Below are 19452 nucleotides of genomic sequence, written 5' to 3' on the forward strand. Positions count from 1 at the left end.
CTCCTGGCCGCTCTCCTTCTCCCTCGCCGCGAGGCCGCCCCTCCCCCGGCCCGGCCTTGCACGACCACCCCGCGAGGGAGGCCAGCCGAGAGGAAAGGGGGCGAAGCTGGAGAAGAGGAGCAGAACAGCCCCGCGAGGGAGGGAGGGAGGGAGGGAGGGAAGGCGGGCGGTGCTTCAGTGGGGCTCCGTCCCCGCCCAAGTCCGGCCTGGCCCCCAAAGCACGTGGAGATGCTGGCACAGGGGTCGTGCCCACTCGCCCGCCCACTTGCCCGGGGTCCTCAAAGCGCTCTGCGCCTGTTAGCAAACGCCCCACGCCCCTTGCAGTTTTTTTGCCGCGGCCACCACCAGTGGTGCTTGTGCCCTGGGTGTGCGATTTTGTTTTATTTTGCCACAAAATACGGAGATGGCTTTATTTGGGGGGGGGGGATAGTTCTGGGCACCGAGCGACCTCGATGGCCATCCGGCCAGAGTGACATCGGATCATAACTTGTGGTGCAAAAAAAAAAAAAAGAGGCAGCTGTGTGTGTGAGAGAGAGATTGTCCGCCCCCGCCCCCCAGAAATATTGAGCAACAGAGTAACGGCAAAGGAAACCAACCCCCCCCCCTCCCGGGACTCCCAAATTTTCAATAAACGGTGCTTGATGGGCAAGCGGAATAGCTGCAATTCTGCCACTACCCTGCAGAGGGCGGCCGGGCGCCACAGATTAGGCTTCTGAAGAGGATTTATGGTTGGGGTTGATTCTCTTGTGATCTGGATCCACCCCAGGAGGGATCCCCTCCAGGGGCCTCCGCCAGCCCTCGCCCAGCAGTTCCACCCAATTCCTCTCTGTCCCACTGCAAAACCCGCCTCCTGGCTACACACCTGCCTTTCTCTGACCTCCTCACCTTGCCTTTTACTTGTCATATCATCGTTTATTATTAAATGTTTTTAAAATCACATGACATTTTAAAACTCAATTCGTGTTTCACTGCCGCAAGCCAATGTGTAAGAATACAAGGAAAGAGTAAAGCGTCAATGCCCGAAATGGCTAAAAACTCCTTTACCCTCATGGCCGTTTGACTCCTGGGCTAATAATGACCCCTGGGAAGCCTGCCTGTGATAGTTCCCCTCTTAGGGGATGCTGGAGTCCAGATCCCATCGTCCCCAGCTCAGCCCATGCAGATTAGCACTATGGCACTATAAATAAAGACACTTCCCTCTGATTCCCGAAGTTAAGAAAGCAGTTTCTATTCCAAAGCGATAAATTACCTTCACTTCCTCTCTTGACCAACTTCTCTTTAATTCTGCTCAAAAGATCGCAAAAGGCACCGAGGGGCTGGAGAAATGGCACACAGAAGAGGAAGTCACACCAAGAGAGAAATGTTGCATTTTCTGAGTGTTTGGCTGTGAGCTTTTAAACCTCAGCAAGGTGTGATTTTTATTTTTATTTTTATTTGCAAGACCTGGCCTGCAAACAGCAAACTTGTAAGTAGCCCTCCGTGGATTTCATTTTTCCCCCCTGGGTTTTAAAAAAGCCGAGAAGAGCGGAGACCCGAATCCTTTCTTCTGCTGGAATACGTACTCTTCCTCCGAACGAACAGGTGGGTCAGGCTTTTTCCCACAAACCTGCGACGCCTGTTTGACCAGAGGTGATTTGGGGAAGAAAACAGCATAGACAGAAAAGTTCTTTTGATTCATGTTGCTTTTGGGTCTCTCTTTTTCTTTGTAGTCTGGACATGGATGTTGCCTGGAGTTGTAAAACTCTGGGATTTGGGGGGGGGGGAGGATCAAAAGAGGGAGGGGGAGGAGATGTAGAGCCGAGTTACGGAGGCCCCAAATTTCTTTTCCTTTTGAAAAGATTTTCCAGATGCTGGGAAGCTGCCAGCAAAGAGCGAAAGGAACTTACCGAATAATGACCTACCAAATGGCAAAAAGCACAGGTGCCATCGGCAGATAAATTTAAGATTTTAAGGTTTCGATGGCTGAAAAAGGACAATCTTTGTCTGCCAGTGCAGGGCACACCCCAAAAAAGCCTGTTTGCAAGGTTTAAAGGGAGCCCAGTGGCAACTCAGTGCATGTATTGTTGGCTGCCTGGGTTTTCTAGCGGAGCTTAGCGGAGCCTCCATGTTCAAGAGCAGTCTTCCACAGAAGGCGGCCTGCCACTTGCTAGAAAGCAGTCCTCTGTTTGAAGGTGTTTTCTCGCCCCCTCCATCGCCGCCCCATTTTCAAGAGCTCCTCTGATTTAAGTATCAACCGCCAGAAGGGGAAGAAGGTCAGGGGCCATGACGTAGTCCATCGTCCCCAGAGGGGAGGGAGCAGCTGGCTGGCAGACTCAGCAGCAGGTGGACCACTCTGGAAAATCGCCCGGTTCCACTCTTCCCTTCTCAGACAAGGGGTATTTGAATTTTGTTTAAATTATTTATTTATTTGCAAAAAAAAAAAAATCCTCTTGATTTCTACACCCCACCCCTTCCTGGCCTTCCTCTCCACCGCCTCGCCTTCTCCCCAGAAAGAAGGAAGTGTGGTTTGGTTTCCCCTTTCGGCTTCTCTCCCCTTCCCTGCCAGGGAGGTTGCTGGAGAAGAGGAGGCTGAGAGTGGCTGATCAGTCAGCTGGGTGGAGGCACCGGGGAGAAGGTAGAGGGGCACACTGGACTTGTGGGTGGCAAAGGCAGGGGGCCCAGAGAAGATCTGGAACCTGATCCATCAGGGAGAGGGGGGGGATCAGGCGCCGGAGAGGGCGGATCAGGCCCCAGGGAACAGTCCAGGCCACCGTCTCTCTGCTCCCACTTCCGGGGAGGGGAGCCCAGCCATCCCGACATTTATCGTGTTTTCCTTGTGCCTTTTTCCTCACAGGATGGGAGGGCTTTTCCTGGCTGGGCTGCTGGCCTTGCACCTCGGTCATCTGGCGCATGCCACGTGCCCCTCGTGGGACAGGGGCCACAACGCCACCTGCACCTGCGAGGAGGCCAAGGATCTCTACACTGCCTGCCTCAACTGCACGCCCAGCGCGGCGTGCCAGTGTACCTCCTCCTCCTCCCAGGGCCGCTTGAACCTGACCGACTTCTATGCCCAGGAATGCCACGGGAGCGCCACGAGAGCGGCCCTGTATGTGGCCATCATCTTGCCACCCGTGGCTCTGCTTCTGGCGGCCCTCCTGGTCTACGCCTTCGTCCAGAGGAGAAAGGTGGCCTCCCTTGGCCATGACAAGCGAGCCTCCAAGGCCTCCGATGCTGGCCTCGGGCAGCCACGCTACATCAGCCACACCAGCCCGCTGGGAGACGCGGCCAGGAGCCCCCCTGGCCACCAGGAGTACGAGAACGTCTTTGTGGACCAGCCCCAGGGGGCCCGAGGGGGCCGTAGCGAACGCCGGTCCAGAAAGCCATCAAAGAGCAGGTGAGCAATGGCGCCACCCCCCCACCCCCCGTGGCTGTCAAAAACTGAAAGGCGATGCTCTTGTTAATTAGGGTGTCCTTTGTCCTTACTTCACCATTCTTCCTTGAACCCTCTTCACTTTGGCCACGATCCTCACCCAGTCGCTGGAAGAGGAATAGATTTTTTTTCCTGTCCACAGGCAGAGCGGAGGAGCGTGTTTGGGTCATGAACAGGCCGTTAAGAGCCGTTCACTTTACAAAAGACTCGCCCTTAGAAGAACCAAACCAGCGCTCAGATAGGTTGCTTGAGTGGGTTCTGAAAAAGTGGAAGGTGTCCCCACCCCCCGGAAACTTGAGGCGGTGTGTGTGTCTCTCTCTCTGTGTATCACACATGTCCCCACGGGCACAAGCCGGTAGATGTGAATCAACACGGTTGTCCACTTTGGAGGGTCATGAGGTGGGGCAGGCTGCACAGACGGCCTTTCGGAGTGCCTTTGAAGGAAAATCTTCATCTGGCGGACCAGCAAATGGCAGTGTCCTATGATTTTAAAAAGATAAAAGGCAGCCAGCCCCTGAAGAAACAGGGACAAAAAGCCACATTTCTTTCCAAACACAGGCTGTTTTTCACTGGGGTGTGGATGGCAGCCCACCTTCAATGTCTCACCTGTTGACAATCCTACAAGGCTGTCCTACCTTGGAAGCAGCTTGGTGGGACTGGACATGCAAGGTTAGCTAATGAAGTTAAATGAGTGGATTAAAAACGATCCATAAACACCCCTCAACTCATTCCCATTGCAAGTCATGAGGCACTAAGTTCGTTCTTACTCAGAACCGACAGGATTGGGCGATTCATAGATTTTTCAAAATCGTTTTGTGACGTCTTAAGAAATTGTGCCAGTCAACTCGTTTTCCCACAAACAGCTTCCAGGCTCTGGAAGGGAAAAAGGGTTCAGGTCTAAAACACTGAAACCTGTCAGCAAATCTGTTGTTTGGTTTGGTTTTTTTTCCAACAGGACCTAATCACTTTCTGTAGCAGGTTCCTTACCCCAAACCCCACTGGGTCAACTCAGGTGAAAAAAAAAAACTAAAGGGGGAATTTGGAATGGCCTAGAAGCATCACGAGAAGGAGAAGCTCGTTTTCTCCTCCGTCAGGTTTTCTGAAATTTGCACAAAATCTCTTCATGCTAGAATGACCAGATTTGGCCTTGTTTGCAAAGCAGGCACAGAGAAAACAAACAGAGGAGGGGGGGGGCCTTTGGTGGCTCACCAAGGGACGAAAAAACCCACCCGAGGCTTAAAAGACACAAACATCTTGTCCCTGGCTTCTCGTTTGCAAAAATCCACCAGACCCATCGTCGTTTCCCATTATTGATGCAGAAGAGCTTCTATAAACGCTAGCGCTCTACTTTAAACGGAGAGAAGAATAGGCAAAGTTATTACAGCCAGCCTCCATATCCGCCGAGGATTGGTTCCAAGCCCCCGTGCATACTGAAAACAGTGGATAATAGCAAACTGTGAATACATGTTAAAGATGTAGGGGGAACAAGAAAAGGAAAAAAATCTGAGAGAAACGGCTTCATGACAAAACAGGGACCGATGGTTACAAGAACCCAGGCGCACTCCTTTTGGGGGATTACAAATCCCAGAATCCTTGGAGTGGAATCTTTGAAGCCTTGAATTGGTTTTTTGTCTCTTTGTGAACCACCAAGCACCCATCCTCTCTGTGTGTGCTGAGCGCATTGGGCCAGACCCGCTTGTCCACCATAGAGAGGTTTTGTGCACATTTCAGAACCCCTAAGAGAGAGAAAAAAAAACATGCTTCTAGTCCCTTCTGAATTTCCATGTTGACTTTTTGAAGCCAGGCACGTTTTCAAGCTCCGGACGGGTCTCCTCGACCCTTTCCGGCAAACTGGTTCCAAACCTGCTGAGACAACTTGTTTGTATCCACCAGTGAAGGGACAGCAGGGCGTCTCAAACAGGTTTATATGGGATGGTGAGGTCAAGGCTGACCGATGAGGCACATGATCTGGTGAGCAGGGCGCCCTGGTTTCGAAAGCTTGGATCACAAAGAGAAAGAGAGAAGAAGCCGAGAAGCCTGTGTCAGCTCCGCTCCTTGGCTAACATCCGTTTGGGTAACCCTTCTCTTGCGCTCCCTCCCTGCTCTCAGTTGGATAGCCGAGAAACCGGGGAAAGTCCCCACATAAGAAACCCCATGGCTTTTTCCCGGCAAGACCTCCCTCTTTGGGGCAGAAAATGTGCTCATTGTCATCATAAAAACTCCCACAGCCATTCGGAGGGACAAAAAGATCTCACGGTTGCATTGAAGCCGTTCTCTGGACCCCCTTTGCAGAAATTACTTTTTGCAAACCACCGGGGGGGGGGGCTGGTTATTTTATGCAATCGCTGCGGTACGGCATCCGCCAGAGTTGCAGTTCTTGCACAGCACCAGAGAACTTGAAGGCCAGCTTGAAGGTTTCGCCATTTTTTTCTCATTGGCTTTTTATCTGGTGCTTTTAGTTACAAAACATCTCAGTCGCAGTAAATGGATTCTCGTTATGGTTCAACCAGCATTCTGTATCCGTTTGCATTTTTCTAGATAGCCATCATAACCGTTATTGGTATTTTTTATGTTTGCTTGTTTTTTTTAGAAAAGGCAGGGCAATTAAATAATTAGCCCCAATTCTTAGCCTAAAATGGTCCATTTTTGAAGATACATTGGGTTTTTAATGTTTCCGGGTTCTCTGTTTACATCTTTGCAGGGGGGGGGAGTGTTGTGGTATTTTAATTGTTGTTAGCCAGCCAAAATAATGCCCTGGCACTAGATGGGCAGAATATAAATATAATGAACCAACCAAAAAAACCAATAAACAAACAAACCAATGCATTTAAAACCTAGCCATGTGACCTGCTGGTTTGTACCAAAGGAAACTCTCAGTCTATCTTGCTCCCAACTGTGTCTGCAGCATAGATAAACCTGCAGAGACGGGCTGGTTTAACGTATTAAAAAGAGATTGAAAAGCCTTTGTCCCTATTAAGCCTGAGCGAGACGGAATCGAATTTCATCCCATCATTCTCTCTCTGGTCAGCTCTGTGGAGTCCGGCGGAGCTGACAGGAACCAGGTAAGGAAGACATGGAGGTAACACGTGCGCTCCTCGTGTAAAACTATGAACTTCTTTGCTTCTTCTCAGGCCACCCTCCAAAGTGAGGGACACGGACAGCACCCAAAACGACCAGCCCATCTATGCCAACACTCAGGACGTGTATTACAACTATGTCGGCCGCCCCGCCACGCAGGAAGTGCACAACGAAGGGGTCTACGTGATTCCAGATCAGTGACTCACCGGCCCGCAAGCCTGCGATTCCCGCCCGTACTAAAGATCTCCTCTTTCAATTAATGCTTGTTTCATTGGGACATTTTGCTTTCGACGGTTGGGGGGGCAGGGCTGGAGGGGGAAGACATGTGTGTGTGGGGGGGAAACTTCCTTTGTGATCAATGCACCTGCCATTTGGTTTGCTGAGCTGTCTTGCGCCACCAAAACCCCGCTGCCAACCCTCTCTTAAATCTGATTGCAACGGGTGCATTGAATCATAATTTCATAATATTTCCACCCACCTACCCGCGATTTATCAACACAAGAGCGAGAGAGATAAGAAAACTGACTCTGTGGTTGACCTGCAGGGGAGGGCATCACTCCTGCTTTTACAAAGCGGATGAAAATCATGCGGCAATTCGTGATCTATTTTATGTTCTGCAAAAATGGGCAAGGTTTTCGACTTTCCAGGACTCTTTGTCACATTAGATCTGGAAGTGGAAAATACGTGGAGGATGGGAGAAGAAACAAAAAAGCCCCCACATCTGGCCAGATGTGATGGCCACAAGGACTGTGACAGAAGGAAAGAGACTGTCTGTCTGAATCCTACCACTTAACTGTGCTAGTCTACCTGCCTAGACAGAATGCTATTCCACTGCAAGTTCTGCTCAGCCCCATAAAAGTATACCTTAAAGCCTTGAGCGGATTTCATCACCTCCAATTTTTTCAGAATTTGGAGTTAACTCTCAACAAATAACAAGCTACCTGCAACTCACTCCTTTCCAGAGTAATTCCATCCTAATACATGTATATTACCATTGGAACATAACTGCCTTTGTAGTAACTTCTAGTAACTACTAGTTAATCGGTAGATATGGGCGCTGTCGCACTGCCTAAGGGTGTGTGGGACCACAGATCAGCTGCTTTCACCAGTTTGATGCTAGAGTAAGAAAAAAAAATCAGTAAGCAGAAATAACTTAAGTCTGAGGAAGTAAATTGACGTTCGAATATTGTGGTCAGTCTGTAAGGCACCACATCATTTTTGTCTTCTTTGGGGTCCCCCCCCCTTTTCCTTTTCCCTGATAGACCAGCACAGACAAACACAGATACCTCTTCTCAAACTACAAAAAAAAAATCACTTACCTTTCAGACCCGGGAAACAAGTTACTTGTAACTGTGCTGGTCAACTGGTCAAACTGGAACTAGAATGGGGACCGAGGGTGGCCTTTGGCCCTGACAGGGTGTAAGCGGAGGGGGGGGCGAAACCAGAGCAATGACAAGAATGCCAGAGCATGTTTTGAGCAGTGCAACAGTAATTGAGGTTAATTACCTTTTCTTTCCAAGAAACTTGTCCAGGTTCTGCTATTGTTTACAGCTCCGAGACTCTGGTTTCCCCCAACTCTGCAAAAACACAGAATTGAAAACAGAAGCAGGAAACCCTCGGTCTTTGTAACTGAAGAACCAGGTGCATCTCCCCTATGAGCAGCCGTGAAATGTGATCCTTGTTTATCCTTTACGTGAAACCCACTTCCTAGGAATGGAACCGGGCCCACCCTATTCCACCCCTCCAGGTGCTTCCTCGCGCCCGAACCCTCAGGGTGTCTCCCCATCGGGCCAAACCTGTAATTGTGGACGTCAGCCGTGGGAGCAACGGGTCTCCCTGCCTCTCCCAGATAAGGTATTGGAGCAAAAAACAAACCTGGAGGGATCATGCAAGGACAGGGCACGGGGTGCAAGGTGAACCGGGTTCTGGGTGCAAGGGGCTCTTTTACTCAGTACGTGAGTTACTGGGACAGTAAGTGCCGGGAAATGAGAAAGGGGTGGACCATCTGGAGGGAACTACTGAAAAGTGCAGAGGGAATAATTTTTCAATTATAATTCTGGAGAGGCAAGTGTATAAAGGTGGCCATGCACTAGCTAGCCCCTCGTGGCCACCTATTTCCCGTATTAAACAGTGGTATGCTTGGGAGGTGAGAACCAGGGTGGTATACAGTGGGGTCTTGACTTAAGAACGGCTCAAGTTAAGAACATTTTGACTTAAGAACCACTCTCATAGGAAAATATTGACTTGACTTACATACTTAGATTTGAGTTAAGAACTGAAAAAAACCCACGTGGGAGGCAAGGAAAGTGCAAAATGTGAACTTTCAGTTAACTGCTGGCCAGTGAAAAGGGTGCCTGTCCGCTTCCTCACTCCTCCCAGCGTTTAGAGAGTGGATTGGGAGACAGTCTTCGGACTGCCTGGTACTGCCTGGACTGTATTTTCCCTGCCTTCCCTGAACCTTTCTTGACCTAAGAAAAAAAGAAACAAAATATCCCCCTCTAGTGGTCGAAGGCGGAATAGCAGCTTCCCATTCCTTTCTATGGACGGAAAAGAGCAGATACGGATCAAATGGTTCTCAATGCATTCCTATGGGAAATGCAGATTTGACCTGAGAACTTTTTGACTTGAGAACCGCCTTCCAATACGGATTAAGTTCTCAAGTGAAGACCCCACTGTAGCTGATAAATTGTTGGAGTTTATACAACCTTCTGTGTTACCTGTAGCTTATTTGGTTGGGAGGGACTTTAGAATGAGTATAAACAGACAATTTATTTAGTCTATCCAGCGGTAACCCATCATTCCTTCCAGCCTCTGAATTAAAAGGCAGCCCCGGCTCTCTGCTCTGTGTCCCTTTCCCTCTCTTGGCCCTGTGTCCCTTTCCCTCTCTTTGGTCCGCTGAAGTCAGTTTTGTTGAAAGCCGCCAGGTTAGCCAGTTTGCTGTTTGATCTGTTCCCAACTGGAAATAAAGAAAGTAGTTGTTATTCTTTCTCCTTCTCATGCCTCAGAACGAGTTATTGGGAGGGTCAGTGCCCACTTGTCGAGAAAAAGGGGTGGGCTCCTCTATTCTGCTCTGCGACTCCCCATGCTTCTGCTGCACAGCTAGGGGGGATTTAACCTAAAAAAAAAAATCAAAACTCTGCCACAAGCCACAATATGGAAAACAGATTTAAAGTGGCTGAACAGCCCATCTTGAAGAAACCAAAAAAGAGAAGCCCTGAGCGGGCCCCAACAGGGGTTCAAAGCATGGGGAGTGACTTAGGGCGACCCGATGAAGGAGGGATCTCCCAGACGCCTCTCGCTTTTCCCCTGCCCTGAGGGTCTCCTCTTCCAGCACCATCTCTTGTTCCAGTTGGTCCTGCCCGGTCCCTCTAGAGTCGCCTCCGACTATTCCCGGGGACCCGGTGAATGACCCAAAACGTCCGGCCCATCGCAGCTCTTGCAAACTGGAAAAGCCTGTGGCTTCCTTGAGGGAGTCTATCTCTCTGCCTTCCTCTCTCCCTCCTTTGCCAGCAAGACGGTCCTGCACGAACGAGTCTGGAGGCTTGAAAAGCAGATTTCACGAAAGCCCCCGCCCCCCCGTCCCCCCCTGCGTTGGGCCCGATCCCCTTTTCGGGGCTGATTCTTCGGAAGCGCCGTTTCCCGGGTCAGCGCCTCCCTCCTGGGCCGAACCCACCGGGCGAGGGAGGTGGGGAGAGGGGGGACCCCCGGTTCTCCCGGCCTTTGCCTCCCTTCCCGAGGGGGCGGGGAGGGGGGAAGGGAGGGAGGGAGGCCGTCCCTGGTCCTCCCCGGCGATGCTCATCTCCCGGCCGGAAATTCGCATCACGGGAGCGCGGCTTTCCGGAGCAGGGGAGGCAGGAAGGGCAGGAATCCGGGGGGAGAAGGGAGAGTGGCGAGAGGGGAGTGGTTTTCTCTCCCCCCCCCTCCTTTCTCGCTCTCTCTCTCTCTCTCTCGGTCTCTTTTCTTGTTTTGCAGAAGGTCTCCTAGAAGGCCTCCGAGAGAGGAGGAGAGGGGAGGAGAGGGCGAGAAGCCCACCCACCCGGTCAGCTCGGCTCCCTCTCCCCTCCCGTCTCCCCTCCAGCCGGGCTCCGGGGCCGGGCCGGGCCATGGCCGACAGCACCGGGGAGGCGGTGGGGGCCCTGGCGGCGCCGCGGCGGGGGGGCCTGCTGCTGGCCAAGAAGGGCCGGGGCAGCTCGTGGCAGTACCAGGAGACGGTGGCCCTGCTCCAGCTGTGGGGCCAGCGCCAGGTCCAGGAGGAGCTGCGCACCAGCCACCGCAACCTGGAGACCTTCGAGCGCATCGCCCAGGGGATGCGGCGCCGGGGCTACCCGCGCGGGGCCGCCGAGTGCCGGACCAAGACCAAGAAGCTCAAGGGCGAGTACAAGCAGGCCCTCCAGCGCCGCGCCGGGGCAGCCGGGGCCGACGAGGCCCGCCGCTGGCCCTTCTTCCGCATGCTGAGCCGCATCCTCCGCCAGCCCCCGGACGGGCCCCCGACGCCCGAGGAGGCCGAGGAGAGGGAGAGGGAGAGGGCGGCGGAGGAAGAGGAGGAGGAGGAGGAGGAGGAAGGAGAGGAGAGGAGGAGGAGGAGGAGGGCCGCCGCCGGTAAGCGCCCCGGGGGGTCCCTCCCGGGAGGGGAGGGGGTGGGGAGCGTCCCTCTCTCTCTTCCCCCCCGTCTCTTTGCCCCGGGCAGGATGGAGCCCCCGCCCGGCCTCCGGGCCACGAGGCCGCCCCCCCATCCCTTCGGAGGTCGGCGAGGGGCGCCTCTGGCTTGGCGGACACGCACGCACGCACGGCTTTTTCTGCGGGGGTGGGGTGGGGTACCCCCGCTTGATCTCCGAGGGTATCTTTCCCCGGTAATACTACTCCTCCGGCGGTGCATCAGGGTAGAGGTTCACTTGCAGGCTTACCTTTGCTGACTTACCACTTGTGCGGGATTGGGTCCCCCCCCTTCTCTGATTCGGGGCCTGCTCCCAGCTTTCTCCCTCAAGGACTGCATGGCTACTCTTTCCAGGAAATCTTGTTGGGGCTGCTCTCCGTGGGGATTCCTCGGGCCATGCTTTGCGATTCCTCCTTCCACCCTTTTTAAAAGTTACCATGCTGGACAAAAAAATAATAATAACAACAGAGCAAGGGTCCAGATAGAGCCCTCAAAGATCGATCGATCGATCGATCGATCGATCGATCGATCGATCGATCGATCTATCTATCTATCTATCTATCTATCTATCTATCTATCTATCTATCTATCTATCAGGGCTGTACACACACACACACACACACACACACACACACACACACACACACACACACACACACACACACACACACACACACACACACACACACACACACACACACACACACACACACACACACACACACACACACATATATATCCTTAGTACCCATTAAATATTAGCCAAGGGTTCTTAACCCAATACCCTAAAATGTTACAATAACTGTGTTGTCTCTTCTATAATTTCCCAACAATTTCCCATGCTTCTCTCTGGCACTCATGCTTTTCTCCTGTTGGTGGAGAAAATGGACTCACCAGTTTCATCTTCTCAGCCTTCCAGGACAACGAGAATGAAGTAATGCTGGACCTTTTGGTGAAGGAAGAAGACACAGATGATGCCGGTATGTTCCTGTTCTTCTGCTGCCTTCCCTGAAGCGTGGATATGGAACTAATGTGGAACGGTCTTCTTTCCGTAGGGGACGGGAGCTGTGCCGGACCAGCCACAGATCCTGCAACACCCAGGACTTTGGAAGCCCAGCCAGTTTCTGGTGAGTCTCCTCTTGCCAGTTCGTCCTTCGTTTCTGGCAGGTGCTTTTTCTCTACTCCTGCCAGGATACACGGCGAATTCAGTCCGGGGCAGAAGGGGTTGGCCTCTCCTCTAGAAGTGGCTGTTCATGCGTAGGGCCTTCCAGACTTCTGTTACTTGAGCAGAGAGATATACCTTTGAGTGTGAGAGGCAAACTGGCCAGCAAAAGGCTTTGACTGCATTGATCTAGCTGGATATAATTTGCACAATCTGAAAATGAAAAGACAAAGGTTGTGTGTGTGTGTGTGTGTGCGTGCGTGTGTGTGTGTGTGTATGAGAGAGAGAGAGAGAGAGAGAGAAGGGGGAGATAAAATACATACATATGCTTAGCACCCATCACAATGGATTAAATATTACCCAAGGATTCTTAAGAACAACATCATCATCCTCACAGTGTGACATTAAGTCAGTTCTGAATTATGGCAACTCTTTTCAGGGTTTTCCAGGTAGCCAGAGGCCTAAACCCCTGAGCTATCCAGCTAGCTCTTAATCCTTTACCAAATGTAGAAAATAAAATAAAATTACATGTCTCAACCCATTACCAAATACAATTTTTTTCTCTACAATAATATTTTTAAAGGAATTCTAGAATAACTAGGTTTCATCTGCTGGACTTTCCCAATAACCCATGTTTCTTTCTAACAAACCACAGCCACCTTAACAAACAGCTTCAAAGACCGCCAAAAACTCATCCCCGTATGTTTCTGCCCTGTTATCTATATAGCCTGGGTTGAACGAAACCACTAACCATTTATTTTATTATTGTATTTGTAGGCCAGTTTTCTCCCAATCAGGGGACCCAAGGTGGCTCACAGTCGATATATATTGAAATCCCAATTAAGTTAAACATTACACAACAGTTAAACTATACGCCAATTAAAATAATTGAATAATTAGTTTCCAACACAATGCTTCAAATAAAGGAAAGAATGGAATATCAAACAGATGTCACTGCCAGGTGTGAAGCAACTCTCACAATCCACAATTTCTGTCTATTAACCCAAACCGTCTCTTTATTTTGTGATGATTTTAAATGTGTAAATAGGGACGTGGTGGCGCTGTGGGCTAAACCGCAGAAGCCTGTGCTGCAAGGTCAGAAGACCAAGCAGTCGTAAGATCGAATCCACGCGACGGAGTGAGTGCCTGCCGCTTGTCCCAGCTCCCACCAACCTAGCGGTTCGAAAGCATGCAAATGCAAGTAGATAAATAGGGACCACCTTGGTGGGAAGGTAACAGCGTTCAGTGTCTAAGTCGCACTGGCCATGTGACCACGGAAGATTGTCTTCGGGCAAAACGCTGGCTCTATGGCTTGGAAACGGGGATGAGCATCGCCCCCTAGAGTCGAACACGACTGGACAAGAATTGTCAAGGGGAACCTTTACCTTTACCTTTTACCTAAATGTGTAAATATCTGCCACGTACTCTCACACTTTTGTCTGAGGAAGGCTCACGTTAAAAGGTGAAAAGCAGGTCTTTAAGGTACCATTGTCTTCTCCAACAACGTTTTCTTGTTGCGACTGTTTTGTCTCTGGAAAAACGAACTGATGTGAAACCAACTGATCCATGTTTCTTTTTTTTTCCCTATGCCACGGAATGCGCAGACCCGGAGGCGGGCCACCCTGCCACGGCCGCCACCCTCCCACCGCCGGCCCGGCTCGCATGGCTCCGAAGGAGGAAGACCAAATCGGCCAAGGTGGAGTCCTTGCTTCTGCAGATGCTCCACCAGGACGCAGAAGAATCCCGAGAGACGCGGGAGGCGGTGGAGCGCGGCTGGGCCCGCCTGGAGGCCTGGGCCCGGGCCGAGCAGGAGAGCCGGGCCAGGGACGCCGAGCGGGAGCAGCAACACCGGCAGGAGGTCTTGAACTGCATGCGGCAGACAAACGCCTTGATCCGGAGCTTCATGGGAGACACGTCGCTGCTCCTGCGTCGGATTTTGGAGGCTCCCCGAATGGAGGACGGAGGCGGGGAAGGGGCTGCGGAGGGGTCCGTGGATGGCACGGGCAGAACGGCAGCAGGGAGCAGGCTGGCTGGCCATCGGCAGGCAAAGCGGAAGGCTGGCTCTGTCGACGACGATGACGCTGCCACCGGCCAGAGCCCAGCGGGCTCCACAACCCCCTAGCTCTGGGCGGGGGGAAAGGGGGGTGTCCGAATCTTTTAAAAGGGGTCCATAGATACCTGGGAGGAGGGCCCTGTGGCAGAGGGAGGGGGAGAAAGGCAATATCATACGTACGATAGTACTTACTGTTCTTTCCCCCTCTCTTTCCTGGGTTAGGGGCCGTTGTTTGTTTGCTGTTGATCCGTTCGGTTGGCTGCTGAAATAGGCATACGGCCAAGGAAAGCGTAGTCATAGAAGGTTAACGTCATGGCAAAGCTGGAGGAAGAGGAACCAGGTGTGGCCAGAGAAAAGAGTTCTGCTTGTGGCAAACGCAGGCCCTGCAGGAGAGTGTGGATCAGCCTCCCAAGCTGTACTCCCCGTCCTGGATTGCTTGTTGTCGTTGTTTTTAGACTTTCCAGAAAAACTCTTGATGGGCTCTTTCCACCTCATCTTTGGTCTTCCTCTTTCCCAGCATTATGGTCTAGGAACAATAGCAGCAAAATATTCCTGTTGCTAAGTCAGTCTCCCAGGCATCTGCAAGACAGTAAACTCTGTGTGTGTGTGTGTGTGTTGTCAAGATCACGCATGGGCTGAGTCGAAGGTAATTTCAGCAGATGATTGCAGATTACGGGGGGGAGGGGTTCCTGTAAACCAGCTGGAGGACAGAGTTGTGATTTGAATTGGCGGATCCTGGGTTCGGATCCTAGCTGGCTTTTACCTTGTGGTCATGGGGGGATAGGGGTTTCCTGGAATGGGGCTGGCTGCGTAGCTCCTCCCCTTTTTTGCAAAGCTCCCACCCCCAACATGGAATTTGACCTAGTTTTTTTGCTTGCCGTTTTTTAGTGTGGTATTAGTTTTATCTTTTTTTTAGTATTTGCAGACTTACTGTTTTTAGCTTTCGATATTGTCTTTTAATGATGTAAGACACCTTGTTTCCTTTTTTTAATAAGGAGAAAGGCAGGGTAAAAAATATTTTAAATAAATAAATAAAATGATTGGTGTGTACTCCCCAATTTTCACTGCGGAATAACGGACGCTGCCCTTCTGAAGGGCTGCATTAAATACTCGGTCTAAAACGGGACGGGGTGGCTCGCTCAAAGCCGAACCGTGTGTGGTTGCTGGGATTTGATCCGAACCTCAGTGCACCAAAAGTGGCTCAAACAACAAGTTTTATGCCCATCTTATCCAATAAAGCGCTAGTGGTGATTCTTCTATTCTTCTCGGATCAACACAAAATTAAATTGCGCAGGTGCTGGAAACATGTTCAAGATCTCGCTTTGCAAAGATACCCAAGTATAAGACAGGGTCTTTGCGCAGATGGAAAAAAAGAGAGGACCGGCCGGGGGGGGGGGAAGGGGGAGATGTTAGCCATGCACCAGGCCTGTATTTTGGTGCATCTCTCCAAAACCGCCACTATCCTCCCCCCTCACCCAGAGCCACAGGCCTGAGACCAGATCTTGTTCCTCCTTGACCCACCGCCCTGCCCTGAACTCCTGTTTTTGCAAACAATCCTTTCTTAGAAAAGGATTTCCCTGAAAATGCAGACACAGGAAACACAAAAACAGCCTTAAGGGTTTTTGGCCCACACCTGGGCTTCTCCGGGCGGGCAGACACTCCCTTGACTGTCCCTGCCTGCAGGCTCATCTCTCTGTCTCTCCATCAACCCGTTTGTTTGATCACTCAAGAGTATTCGGTTTCAGTCTTGGAATTTTACTAGTAGAAATACCACTGTCTGGGCAGGAGGACCCCTGAGCTGGACATCCAAGCCTTTCCATGACCCCGTCCCTCAAGGAGGGTTCGGCCTCCTTCCAACCACTAGGCCTGACTCCCCATTTCTCCTTAACACCTTGTTTTAAACTGACGGCAATACCTAAAGCTAAGATCCAAGACCTGAAATCGGAGAAAGGCAAGATTGCAGACTTAAGCGTCGCCTAAATACCTTTCTTCCACTTTGAATCTGTCATGCTCCTCATGAAATCAGTCTGCCTAGAAAAGCCGGGACCCCAAATCTTCATTCGTTCGTTCGTTCGTTCCTTTGCTTGTTCATTCGTTCCTGTAGTTTGTTATTTTATGTCCCGCCTTTCCACTTTACAAAATAGTGCTCAAGGCGGCATACAAGCATTTCAAAGATAGGGACTCAGTCCACCAGATCCACCCGGGATTAAATTTTTAGAAGCCTTTACATTCAAAGTGTGTGTGTGGGGGGGGGGGAGATGGCAACCACAAATGGGGTTCATTTTATTCCAAACCTGCCCCCCCACTGCTCTCCTCCATGTGGAATTTTTGTTGACTTTTAAAAAGGGGTTTATTGGGCTCCTTGACGGATTGAAAGCACCAAGCAGGTCCACCCCCAGGAGCCCAACCTGGTTTGCCTTTGGACCCCCCCCCCCCCCAGCTGAGCCACAGTTTGCAGGTGATTCTTACAAACAAGGAAGAGGAGGGAGAGGAGGGGTGAACCACGCACGGTGTCCTTGCATCTTCCATAGGGCTTGGTCCCAGGGAGAAAAACATGTTTGTTTCCTCTGCTCTGTATTCAAACCTTGCCTGGTTTCTTGCTCCCGGGTTTCCTGACCTCTGGGGCTTGCCGGGGAGGGAGGGGGGGCAGAAAAACAGACCTTGGCTCCTGGAAAGGTGGTGGTGGCAGACTGAGGACGCCCCTTGCCCCCTGACTCACCCGAGGGGATGAGCTGGAAAGGACGGTCGAGAGCCTGCCAACACCAGGCAAGACGGGGAATCAGGGCAGCCCAAACACCTTCCTGGTCCATGAAAGGGCACCGCCGAAACCGGCACGTGGGTTTAGTTTGCCAGGGCAGTGTGGGATAAGGGGGACTGTGGGCCCAGCGGACATCTTAACTGCCCCCCCAAATTTCCCAGGTTGTCCCGAGGCAGCTCAACCTCGCCAGGCTGTTGTGAAGATCCAGTGCGAGGGGAACCTGGAGTGCCAGCTTCCTCACGAGACGTGGGATACGAGGGTCGAGGGAAGGAAAAGCTGCTCCACCTCTTCTCCTCGGGCAAATGGATCTGCTGTATAGGCATTGGTTCTCTTGGTTTTGATACCTTGATTTTATATCTTCGTACATTTTATATTTATCTAGCCTAAGGCCTATGTCTAATAAAATGTACATAAAATGCTTACTAGATATTTTATTTTATTTTATGGCATCCTCACTTACTTTTTTAGTTGGTTAATAGTTATTTCAGTGCATTCTTCTGGGTGGTTTACAGCAAGTTGCAAACATTCTAATGATCCTATATTAAATAAGAACAGTTAAACAAGTCCGTTTAACAGTTAAACGGACTACTGTATTTAATATTTATTATTTTATTTAATTTTTTTACCCCAGCCTTTCTCCTTAGGAAGGACCCGAGGGGGCTTCCATCATTAAAAGACAATATTTAAATCTTTTTAAAAAGGGTAAGTAGAAAAATACTAAAAACAACCAAACAAGTACCACGCTAAAAGACAGCAAACAAAAGCAATACATAAAACACATTCAAAGCGACTGTCCATTTCAAAAACCCCACTTAGGTTGCCAGTCACACAAAAGGAAAGCTTGTCTGAAGAAGAAGGTCTTTGGCTGTCAGCGGAAGGACAGCCAAGACGGGGCCCCATTGGGCCTCCAGTGGGAGGGAGTTCCGCTGTCTCTGGGACCAGCTACAGAGAAGGTCACCCCACAAAATAACAGTCCACTCCCAGCATTTGTCTGGGGCATTTAAGAGACATAGACAGCTCCCAGAAAACCGCACTGGGCCCTTCTGGACCCTGCCTCGATTCTTCTCCCCTCAATGAAAAGCAGTGTACAAACCTCTCCACCATAAACAAACAAATATACAACAGGAACGCCTTTCTCAGGAGAGAGGTGGCCTATAAATAAAACATGTCTTGAGAAGCTGGGTCTGGAGGGACAGAGGGGTGGGGGTGGGGGGTCTCCTACGAGGCCGGAGACGGTCCACAGGTCCCGAGTGGTTTGTTTGGACGCAAGGTGATGGGTCCCTGGTTTGATGGCTTCAAAGCAGATGGGCTTGACGAGGGGTCTGGTCCTGAAGAGTTCAGAGGCCATGGAGACATGCCCCCCTTGGCTGCTTATGGCAGGTGGGGGGGGGTGGACATGTGGCATCCCGCCTCAGCATCTGGGCATGCCACGCCACCCCTTGGCACCGGGCCCAGTCTTTGCAAGGCGAGGAGAAGGGCTCCCCCCGGGCGCTGATAACGGCAAGGCCAAGGAGATACCGGTGGCCGATTTCAAGGACAGGCACTTTGCACGCAGCAGGTGGTGAAATGTTCTGGCATGTGCTGCTTTCCTGGAGAACAGGCTGGAGTCAGCAACGAGAGCCATGCCAGGAGGGAAAACAGGGTGAACCGAGGGCTGGGAATGCCCTCCCGTTCAGCTCAGTGGTATGCCTTACGCTCATCAGTCTCCAGTGCAATCCTCAAGATCTGACAAGATTCTTGGTCCAAGTTTTATCTTTTGTTTGCTGCAACTGATTTAAAACAGCCCTTATGAGAAAGAAGCATTTTTAAACAACCCATTTCAGTTCCCAAGAACGAGAAGGCAGGCTGTCATCCAGTGGAAGGGAGTTCCCCTGTCTCTCTGAGCAGCCTCTGAAAAGCTGAATTGTCAGGGGAAGTGCAGCCCCATCCAATGGTGTCTTGCGTCCCAATTCTTGAATCAGAATGTCATAAATGCACGTCAAATGACACTGAATCAGTTATGATGATGATGATGATGATGATGATGATGATGATGATGATGATGATGATGATGATGATGATGATGATGATGATGATGATTCTGTGCGGTGTAACAAGTAGCAGCTTAAAACTTAAAAGCAGCTTTGAAACGTATCTCTTATGGCAACACTTGGAATCAACAGGATGTGACTTGTTAAGTCTATCTCGTGTTGGTGTTGCTTGCTACCCTTTGTAACTATTGCAAAAATAAACATAAAAGCAAGGTAGCAGGCTTAAAACCTACTGGTTTCTTTCACTGGGATACAACCCTCTTTCTTCCGCCCCGTGCTGGAATGAACCCACCCAGCTGCCCTTCTGG

At 51.0% G+C, this 19452-nt stretch overlaps 2 protein-coding genes across 5 annotated transcripts; both read left to right on the forward strand.

The window, feature by feature from the left end:
• The first annotated feature begins 158 nt into the window (after window positions 1–158).
• Window positions 159–9479, forward strand: LOC140701663 (uncharacterized). Of its 4 annotated transcripts, none has more exons than XM_072977856.2 (3): window positions 159–1465; window positions 2834–3373; window positions 6541–9479. In XM_072977856.2, the coding sequence occupies exons 2-3, from the start codon at window positions 2835–2837 to the stop codon at window positions 6686–6688; spliced, it is 687 nt and encodes a 228-aa protein (XP_072833957.2). In that variant the 5' UTR covers window positions 159–1465; window position 2834; the 3' UTR covers window positions 6689–9479. The 4 variants fall into 4 exon arrangements, with proteins under 4 accessions (XP_072833957.2, XP_072833956.2, XP_072833958.2 ...); XM_072977855.2 differs by having other exon boundaries at window positions 1452–1581; XM_072977857.2 differs by lacking the exon at window positions 159–1465 and adding an exon at window positions 1765–2375.
• Window positions 9480–10240: 761 nt separating this feature from the next.
• On the forward strand, window positions 10241–15396 carry LOC110072660 (uncharacterized). The gene is made up of 4 exons (XM_072977853.2): window positions 10241–11086; window positions 12053–12121; window positions 12197–12268; window positions 13908–15396. The coding sequence occupies exons 1-4, from the start codon at window positions 10279–10281 to the stop codon at window positions 14423–14425; spliced, it is 1467 nt and encodes a 488-aa protein (XP_072833954.2). The 5' UTR covers window positions 10241–10278; the 3' UTR covers window positions 14426–15396.
• The last annotated feature ends 4056 nt before the right edge of the window (window positions 15397–19452 follow it).

Source organism: Pogona vitticeps, chromosome 7 (assembly GCF_051106095.1).
Source record: "Pogona vitticeps strain Pit_001003342236 chromosome 7, PviZW2.1, whole genome shotgun sequence".
In the NCBI taxonomy this organism is placed as follows: domain Eukaryota; kingdom Metazoa; phylum Chordata; class Lepidosauria; order Squamata; family Agamidae; genus Pogona; species Pogona vitticeps.

Coding starts and splice junctions, on each gene's coding strand:
- LOC140701663 (XM_072977856.2), top strand. CDS start 2,835: ATGGGAGGGCTTTTCCTGGCTGGGCTGCTGGCCTTGCACCTCGGTCAT. Junction 3,374..6,540: donor AGAAAGCCATCAAAGAGCAG/GTGAGCAATGGC, acceptor GCTTCTTCTCAG/GCCACCCTCCAAAGTGAGGG.
- LOC110072660 (XM_072977853.2), top strand. CDS start 10,279: ATGCTCATCTCCCGGCCGGAAATTCGCATCACGGGAGCGCGGCTTTCC. Junction 11,087..12,052: donor GAGGAGGAGGGCCGCCGCCG/GTAAGCGCCCCG, acceptor TCATCTTCTCAG/CCTTCCAGGACAACGAGAAT. Junction 12,122..12,196: donor AGAAGACACAGATGATGCCG/GTATGTTCCTGT, acceptor TTCTTTCCGTAG/GGGACGGGAGCTGTGCCGGA.